At 42.4% G+C, this 9636-nt stretch overlaps 1 protein-coding gene across 2 annotated transcripts in view; it reads left to right on the forward strand.

Annotated features, from left to right (window-relative positions):
• The window catches only part of RBM24 (RNA binding motif protein 24), a 10684-nt gene extending 1479 nt beyond the window's left edge, over positions 1 to 9205 (forward strand). For both annotated transcript variants that reach the window (XM_032424748.1, XM_032424747.1), the window contains exons 2-4: positions 187 to 310; positions 1801 to 1855; positions 8686 to 9205. In XM_032424748.1, the coding sequence (XP_032280639.1) occupies positions 187 to 310; positions 1801 to 1855; positions 8686 to 9046 (540 nt within the window). In that variant the 3' untranslated portion in view covers positions 9047 to 9205. The remainder of the gene's footprint in view (positions 1 to 186; positions 311 to 1800; positions 1856 to 8685) is intronic.
• The last annotated feature ends 431 nt before the right edge of the window (positions 9206 to 9636 follow it).

Raw genomic sequence — 9636 nt, forward strand, 5'->3', positions numbered from 1 at the left:
AAAGAAAGAAAGAAAGAAAGAAAGAAAGAAAGAAAGAAAGAAAGAAAAAGAAAGAAAGAAAAAGAAAGAAAGAGTTTAAGAACCCCCTCAGTTTTCTCATGAATGACTTCTCCAGTGTGATTCTTGGTTTCCTTCAGGGGTTGATTTAGAGCTTTGTATGTATGTGTGTGTGTGTATGTTGCTAAGGTCACCATGGCTGACCGAGCCGCTGCTGAGAGAGCCTGCAAGGATCCGAACCCCATCATTGATGGCAGGAAGGCCAATGTGAATCTGGCATACTTGGGAGCAAAACCAAGGATCATGCAACCAGGTAAGAAATGTTCCTCCTACCCACTCCCCCCCACCCATCTTGAGGACCCCCCCCCAACTTCTGAATAGAATGAATCCCTGTTTCAGAAGACATTGTAGATGTTTAGTAAAGTTGAACCATGGCTGGTTATTCTATCAAGATATTAAATGAGCGTTGTCACCGGCTCTTGCAGGACTTGAAATGTACCTATGTGCAAAAGTAGATCTTGGGGGTCTGGACAGTTTGTACCCACCCAGACTTAGGCTTGACTCATCTGTTTCAGGTATGACATACAGTCAGTCTACTCTTTTATTTTCCAGTTTCTCGCCACTTGTAGATCATTCACATGTGGATTTTGTGGGCCAAATGTGTCACCTCCGGCTGGTTATACTTCCCTACATACTGTTGTCTCTCCTTCTACCACCAGTGGCCCTGTGCTCAGAGCGGGCAATCCCACTTGAACACTGACCCAAGAGAAGCCTAGGGGCAGGGGGTGGTGTCTGGATGGTAAAGCTTTAACATAAAATCACAAGACTATTAGTAATCAAAGAAAATGGGGAGATTTCAGGTACGCCTGGGCCCTCGTGTAACAGATAAACTGACACTTAGAGATGGAAAATGTTTTACTTCAAAGTCATGCAGCTATTAGTCGTCAAAAGGGAAGCAGGCTTTTGTCTATGTGAAAATTTGACCTTTTGGATTATTTACAACACTGCCTTTACCATTAGCACAAATAATTAAGAGTTGACTGTTGAGCAAATGGTAATCTTTTTCTTGGGTAAGCAACTCTGTTTTGTTCAGTCATTATACTCTTCACTCAAGTGTTTCCATCTGAAATTTTGGAAAGAGGTTGACACTTCCATCCAAATGGATTTACTAGGGAACTAGATTGTCAAGAAAGTGAGTGCATGTGCCCATATCCGTGAACATTAAAAGACTCGTGTTTGTGTGTGTGCTATCCAGAAAAGGAGACTTTGTTTTTGTGAATTTTTAATACCATAATCTGTAAAACCCATAATCTTCCAAAGCATTGTCCAACATGTTCCAAATTACAAAGACTTTTTATAGATCATGATTCAGAATTGCAGGAATATTTGTGACATGTAACTTCATTATCAAGTCCTGTTGTTCCTGGTTTCATTCCACAAGAATTTTTCCCTGGCCTGATTTTCTACGATCTTCTTGTATGACTGTCAAACTTTGCAGATAATTTTTCGTTTCCACCTGTAGCCTATTAAAATTTTTACTTGGGTCCATGGTAACATTAGTAAAAAGAACTTTTAAATATACGTATGTATATATTTATAATATATATCTATAATGATAACATCAGTAAAAAGAATTTTCAAGTATATATATTTGTAATATATATAATATTTATAATATTTTCTGCAAAGCATCAAAAGAATGGTGATCTTCTCCAAGTGAAAGTTGTGATTGCATTTTAATATGTAGGAGTAATAAATGCCTAACCATGCACAAATAGAGAATGTGGTATGTTTTATTGTCAGGTTTTGCCTTCGGGGTTCAACAACTTCATCCAGCCCTCATACAAAGACCTTTTGGGTAAGTCAGTTCATCAGGCCCTCCTAAGTTTTGATAAGTATCATCTGTTAACCTGCCTCTGTTATATACAGACAAGACCATCATGTCACAGAATGTTCCTTGTGATACATATTTATATATGTTTGTACCTTTTTGATGCTGATAATATAAATATTTTTAGATGAGTCAAGTTACTGACCAAGTTTGCAGCCTCCAAACCAGACAAATTTTGAGCTTATGATTAACAAAACAAAACAAAACAAAACTACCAGGTATGACTTGTGTACAAGACGATTGTGTCCCAGCACCATGATTACTGTTCAACTTGACTCAATGTTATTTATCTCTTTCTAACCTGACAGGGCTGGTATACAGTTAAGCTAACTGATCAGAAGGATACGATGATAAGAGGTGGAATAGTTCTGTTTGGAGTTAAACTCTGTAACCGGTAGACTCAGACACACGAGCTCAGATGGTGATTAACGATGCATGGATGTTGGTGTTGTTGTTTTATTTTTCACAATAGTCAATAGACCTCCGTGTGCTTTATTTTATTTATTACAGTAATGAAGTGGTGTTGATAGCTAAACTGTGTGCTTTTTACTTAATTGAAAAGAGCTGTAGTGAAAGTGTTTTCTTTTCCTCGGGGAAGGGGCTCTTTGTGTTTTTGGTTTTGGTGGTGGTGTTGAGGAGTGTTGACTTTTGACTTTGCCATGGGAAGCAAAGGGCCTTTTTTTTTTTTTTTTCTTGCTTTTAAGCTGTAGCCTGTGACTTCCACTTAACCGTATTTTTGTAGTGAGTGCTAAATTGTGTGATTTCCCTCTGTGAGAATACAGATTCATTGCTTGCATGTCCTAAGTTTCTGTTTTACTGGGGAGTTTTCTGGGAATGGGGTTCTTTCTTTTGCAATGTATATCCACCTTTAGGCCTTCTCATTTAAAGGTTCAACAAACACTCATCAGATTTCACTGACACTAGCCAGTTTTTTGAGTCGAGTGGCACTTTCACCTTTCAGACCTAACTCAGGTGAACAGGCTGCTCATCTTTGTGTTCCCTTTGGGCTCTGTGATTACCAGCTTTCCTCCTCTGAGTGCCCTTCTTTCCCTTCTGTTCAGACAACGTAAGTGGGCGATCCCTACCACCTAAATTTACTCGGACTACTTAGAGTCTGTTTGGGCTGTATTCTACCTGATTGACATTGCTAGAACTCTAGTGACAGAGATTTCAGCTTTTTAAATAGTCTAATTGTTCAAGAGGTGTTTTATCCTCAGCTATCGTTTGTTCTCTAGTTTAGCACCTAAATATCTACCTGTGTAACCTGGAAGGTCAGATTCTAGATAGATAGATAGATAGATAGATAGATAGATAGATAGATAGATAGATATCCACCTTATGTGTCTCCAAGGATAGACCAGAAAAAGTAATAATCATTGCACTTGGTAGGGCCAGGTTGTTTTCCATGAATACCTTCTTAAAACCCTCCCTTTAACATAGGGATTCTTCACCTTACCGCCAACTCTTACTTTTTAAAACCGTGGGAGAGTATTCTGTCCAATATGATTAGAAAGGGCCCTCATACCTCATAGCTATTTATCAGTGCCCCATCCCAACCATCCTGGGTACCGACAACAAATAGTGGGTTGATGGGTCCAGCTACTTCTGTGGGTCCTCTCCTCATTCGTCTAGACTACGTGTGAGGTGGGATTAGGGAGGAGAACATACATCCTAAGAAGTGGTGATAAACTTAGTCATGATCTCACAATAATAGTCTTGAAACAATTATGCGGCTAAATCGATCAACAGGTATTAGCATGTGTTTATGTTTTTCTGTGCTAAGTAGGTGATACAAAATAAGGAGACTGCAAAACTAACACAAACCAATCAAGAACTACTAGTTGCTAAGATACTTGGTATTTAGGACAAAAGGAGTTCAGAATAGCAAGAAAACAGGTGAATTGGAGAGGTGCACAAGGCTTCATGGGACTTGAACTAGTCTTGGACCAGTGGGTATGTCCTGGACAGGTAACAGGAGCAAGGGACATGCCTGAGGGCTATAGGATGAGGTGAGCATAAGCAAAGGCAGAGAAGAGAAAAAAATTTAGTGCATAGAGAAACCAGACTGTTTATGGCAGATATTGAGAGCTGGACATAGAAATTTGGACTGGCTGTGGTAGTCTGCATTGATCCTTGAGAAAGAAAGTAGCACAAGGAAAATAAGAATAACCAGAATAAAATGTCCTATGGAAATTTTAAATCAAGTATGCTTTGATAGTAACCTTTTGTTGTTCATCCCTGCTAATATTAAGCTGTCTTTATAAAGGGTGGTGATTATTACTGTTTGCATAAGTTGTTTGAACTTGAGATTCTTATTAGAAATAGATAGCGATGCAGGCTTTCTCTTTTCTTTTTTTAAGGGGTTCTTTAACACTGCTCTAATTCCCAGAGTCTGTACCTAACAAATCACACCTGGTCATCCTCAATTCTGTTGGAATGCCACACGTTTTTATTTTAGGCCTGGAAAAAAGCTTGAGAATTTTTAATCTTACTTGACTTCTTTGAAGTTCTAGTAACTGAACTATTTTTTATGTGGTCCTTAAATGGCCCCCACTTAAGGGGGCCATTTAATGGGCTTTTCAAGAGAAAATCCTGGCTTGAAGGAATTTCTGATGTAACACAGTGGGCAGATGTATAGAGACTCGTGCATTTGCTAAACAATGTCTTAGAAATACTTTCTGGTTGCAAGAAGCATTTTCTTATTGAAACCTTAGAGAGGAAAGACTATGCATCTGTGAGTAGAAAATTCTAGGCTGGTTTAGAGCAGTTTGAAATACCCTTAAACATTTATTGAGTATACCTTTAAGTGCTCAGGGTTTTGGGGGGGTTGAAGAGTTTATTTATTTATTTGAGACAGAGAGAGAGAGCGAGGGGTGGGGAGGGGCAGAAGGGAAAGGAGAAGCAGACTCCCCACTGAGTGTGGAGCCCGATGCGCGGCTCGATCCCAGGACCCGGAGATCACGACCTGAGCTAAAGGCAGAAGCCTAAACGACTGAGCCACCCAGGCGCCCCTTAAGTGTTCAGCTTTATGCTAGTTGTATTAACACTGTACTAGATACTATACTATCCACTAAGGGGGGGCAGGAGGGACAGTAACATTAAGTGAACATCTCCTACATGCCTGGTACTAGTAAGAGATTTACATAAATCATGTAATTCTCACAATACTTATTTGACTCAAGCTGTTCATGTCAGCCAGTGAATGTTCTTTCCATGGGTGAAAAAACAGATACAGAGAGGTTAATTAACTTGCCACAGGGCAAATAAGTAATAGAGTCTGGTTCTAGGTTCATAATCGTGATTTTCCTGACCTCAAAAGCTGTGTTCTTTCCTCTGTCAAGTTATAGCCAGAAAGACACAATTCCATTCTCCCTTATAATCTAGTAAGAAAACTGAGAAGCCCCCAGAAGGGTGTGGCTTAAGACAAGGAGGGAGACATCAGGTTCTTGGGACCCAAGAAGTCTTCATGAAAGAGGTAGAAGCTGACCTAGATTTTTAAAGGATGGTCGAGAATAAGGTACTCTTGTATTGAGTGCCTACTTTATTCATCATTGTAGGCTCTGTGCGTAGATAATGTTATTTAATGCACAGCAATTCAGGGTTGGAAATAATTGGATTCATGTCACATATGAGAAATGTGAGACCAGAACGTGAAGCAAATTCCTGAAGGCTCTCTACGAGTGAGCGCTAGACCTAGGGTGGAAAAGATTTGGATTTCAACAGGTAGAGATGGAATGAGGTTTGGCTTCCCTGGCAAAGGGATGGCATGAGCAAAGTGAGGATCTAGAAATGCGTGACTTGTCCAGGGAGCACTGAGGAGTCCAGCTGACCCGGGTTCGAGGAAAGGTGGAAAGAAATACTGGAAGGAATGTTTTGGAGCCAGAAGCATAAAAGGCGTAGCATGCCAAAGGGGCCACAGGTTACAAGAACAAGCAAATGGAATGAAGACTTTGCCAGCAGTCTGGTGATGGACTGGAAGAGGAAACCAGTTAGGATGTCAGAAGTCACAAAGAGATGTCAGAGGACCTGAAAAAGAAAAGGAAAATGTAGTCAGTGTTTTTTGACAGTTGCCCAAGGTATCTGCCTTGTTCTTGTGCTTTTGTAACCGCTAGGTACGCCCACTGTGTGATTGAGGGAAGGGACACTGGTAGGTAGGGGAGACAGATTCTCGGATTGCCTTCATGAGCTCCTTAAACTAGTAAAAGACCTCCTAATGCAAGAATGGCTTCCGAAGCACCACCTTAGCCTTTGGTCCTTTCCTGCCTGCCTTCCTGAACGGAGGTATTTTAGGCTCTCCTTGGTCTTCTGGGTTCTCCTTTCCCTGAGCCTCTGGATTTCATGTGCCTTCCAGATGTATTCCTGACCCTTGCCAGACTTCATGTAGGGTTCTGATATGCCAGGGAACTCTACACTCTCATTGGTTGGCATTATCAAATGAAAACTATTAATATAAAATCAGTGCAGAGACAAGAGTCCTGTAAGCAGCCCTGCCTATCTTCTAGTGCATTCTTCACACACACACACACACACACACTCACACACACACTTCATCCTGCCTTTTTATAGGCTAAACTCATTTTCAGTTACCAGCATTCATTCAAAGATACAAACCTGGTAACCATCCTGTTGTCCTTAGAGCTTTGGGAGTACAGGGGTTAATGTTTCCCTATCAGTGAGATTCATACTGGCTGGACTTCGCTGCTGATAGATGTTTTACTTTGGCCTTATAAAGACATTTTACCCGCTGGAAACCCTTGTCGCATGACAGGATCAAAAATAGCCCGGCTGCAGCCCCTGCTGTCCATCACCACATGTAAACGGGCTTGAGTGGAGGCTGTCTTTGCAGTGTCCGCACATTGTGGACGCGGCGGCCTCCAGGGACCGGGTTTCATAAAGCCACACCTGTCGCTGTGAGTGAGTCAGTCACCTGACCTAGAGAAAAGTTTGGAGTATGTGCATGACCATGCGTCTGGTTTCTGACAAGCAGTTAAGAACATCTCTAAGTGTCCTCAGAAACACTTGATGACGTGTTTTCTCCTGGCACTGGGAAAGATCTACAAGCCTAGTAAAATCGAGTGTATTTTTATCATTGGGGTCAAAGTTCACTACCCTCTATGATAAATTCATCTTTTCCATGGGTGTTCGTTAATAAGGACTTTCAGTGAAACTCTGAAAAGACGAAGCAAAAATCTGTGTTTTCGGAAACCTAAATGTGAAGTTTTCAGTCTTGATTTCTTTAAAATACTTTAAAATAAGGATTGCTACTTGTTGCTTCTACTTCCTGTTACATTGGCTTTGCCAACAACCAGATGGCATTATAGTGTCATGTTTTTAGAAATATAGGGGGTTCTGAGGGAGATTGCTTTAAAGAAAGGTGAAAATAAGTCAGATATTCATGGTAGCATTTTAAAGGGGCAGTAATGAATCGCAAGAGTGTGAGAATTGAAATGCATGGGTTTTCTTAAAAATACCTCTTGTGATTAATTTTTTTTAACAAAATTAACTTCCTAAGTAAGGTCATTGGAGTGTGTCTTGTATGTGATCTCTGAATGTATAATTGTTAAAGGTACTTGATTTTGTTTCTTGAACTTTTACAGGATAATACATAACACAATTGATATGTATCAAATATCTATGAGTAGGGCAGATTTAAAACCAACATGCTAATCTATTTGTTGATGTGGAGGATAAAACAAGAGTTCCTATGTGCGCAAAAAAAAAAAAATGTTTCCTTGCTCATTTTGTTATGTAAACATTTTAAGTTTATATGAATTTTTAGAAATATTCCTATTCCTTCCTTTACCCTCAACCTCATCATTTCCCCAAAACCCCTTCTGTCTGTCTTGCATAGAGATAAACAAGCTGGCTGACCTTCAGGTGCCTGATAGTCAAAACAGGTTTGGTTGACCCTTGTGTCCTTATGAATTTTATGGAGAGAAAGAAAGAAAGAAAGGCAAAAAGCGTGCTGCACATCTCTTTGGGAATCACTGCCATGAATGTTGATAGCATTTCTGTAGCTTCCCACAACAGCCTCTTGTGATAGAGTGAGCTGCACTACAGTTCGTTTGAGAAGTGTGATTCTGCTGTGTTTACCACACTTTTAAACTCTTTTTTATTTTGTCGCCTGCTTCTTGTATCATCATTATTTTTAATAAGGGTGACTGAGGTTGCAGAGAGATTAATGTGTGCTGAGTCTGCATAGCAATTTCAAGTAGGGTTGCCATGATAATAAACATACGGATTTTGTGGAAAAATTTATTTTACTTTTGGGAAATCGGCCAACCCCCTCCCCCCTCCCCGCCCCCCCCCCCCCGGAATTGAACGATCACGGATTACCTTTGAAGTCCTATTATAGTCACCGCTGAGAATTTTTCTCTCTTTGCTACAGTTTTACGAACTCATTGCAAAATTTTCCAAAGGCTTAAAATCAATTAAGCATGTATTCACTACCTCTCCGGTGCGTAGCCCTCACGAACCTTGATTTATTTGCCAAACTGCTGCTGAACGATAAGCGTTGGTTCTCTTAACCGATCCTAAATCCAACCTCCAGCAGGGAGGGGCATCCCCCCGCCCCCCCCCCCCCCCCCCCCCAGTGCTTTTGTCGCTGAATTCCTTTCGGGGCGCTCCGCGATCCGGCTACCGCCTAGAGCACTCCGACGGACCCCCGGCGAGGAGATATTGTGGCAACCCTATGCTCGTAATAACCACTAAATTTGAGTCTGTCTTATCTCTGAACGAGCCGCGCTGCAGACCCGGGGGGCCGGCGGCGCCTGACTCGCTGTCCCGTTTGTCCGCAGGATCCCCGCCCACTACGTGTACCCGCAGGCGTTCGTGCAGCCCGGCGTGGTCATCCCGCACGTGCAGCCCACGGCCGCCGCCGCCTCCACCACCCCTTACATCGACTACACGGGCGCCGCCTACGCCCAGTACTCGGCGGCCGCCGCCGCCGCCGCCGCCGCCGCCGCCTACGACCAGTACCCGTACGCGGCCTCGCCGGCCGCCGCCGGCTACGTCACGGCGGGGGGCTACGGCTACGCCGTGCAGCAGCCAATCGCCGCCGCCGCCCCCGGGACGGCCGCCGCCGCCGCCGCCGCCGCCGCGGCCGCCGCCTTCGGCCAGTACCAGCCGCAGCAGCTGCAGACCGACCGCATGCAGTAGAGCGGCCACGTGACCAGAGGCGACTCGTTTCCCCCCCCCTCCCCTCCCCCATTGCCCGACGTGTCGTAGGTAAGGCGAGTTCACATCGACTTAACAGCTTTCCGGAGGGAAAAAAAAACAAAAAAACAAAAAACAGCACAAAAAAAAAAAAAAAAAAAAGCAAAGCTATGCTCTCGTGAAGCAGAATTCTTATTTTTTTTTTTTTTTATACTCCAGTAGTGTCGTAGATGAGAGAGAGAGGGGAGTGGGCGCAGTTTTGGAAATCGATCCCAAAGAGAGCCTGAGTCAAGGAAAGTGGGAGTAAACAGTGGAACTTCACTTTTATAACGGGATTTTTATTTTTGCTCTTTTTATAGTATCAGGGAAGCAAACTGCCTTTTACAAGTTAGAAGATGCTATTTGAATCTAGTCGAACCAGGGAATACAGAGTGAGCAATATGTAGCTTGAATAACCTTTAAAAGCAGATTTAAAAACACACACACACACACACACACACACACACACAAAATGGTGAAAGCACTGATTGTCATTTTTAGCAGTCACTATGGCCTCTAGAACTTTTTCAGGTAAGAAGATCACGTTCTTACTC

This window comes from Phoca vitulina, unplaced genomic scaffold (genome assembly GCF_004348235.1).
Source record: "Phoca vitulina isolate PV1807 unplaced genomic scaffold, GSC_HSeal_1.0 scaffold31, whole genome shotgun sequence".
Classification (NCBI taxonomy): Eukaryota; Metazoa; Chordata; class Mammalia; order Carnivora; family Phocidae; genus Phoca; species Phoca vitulina.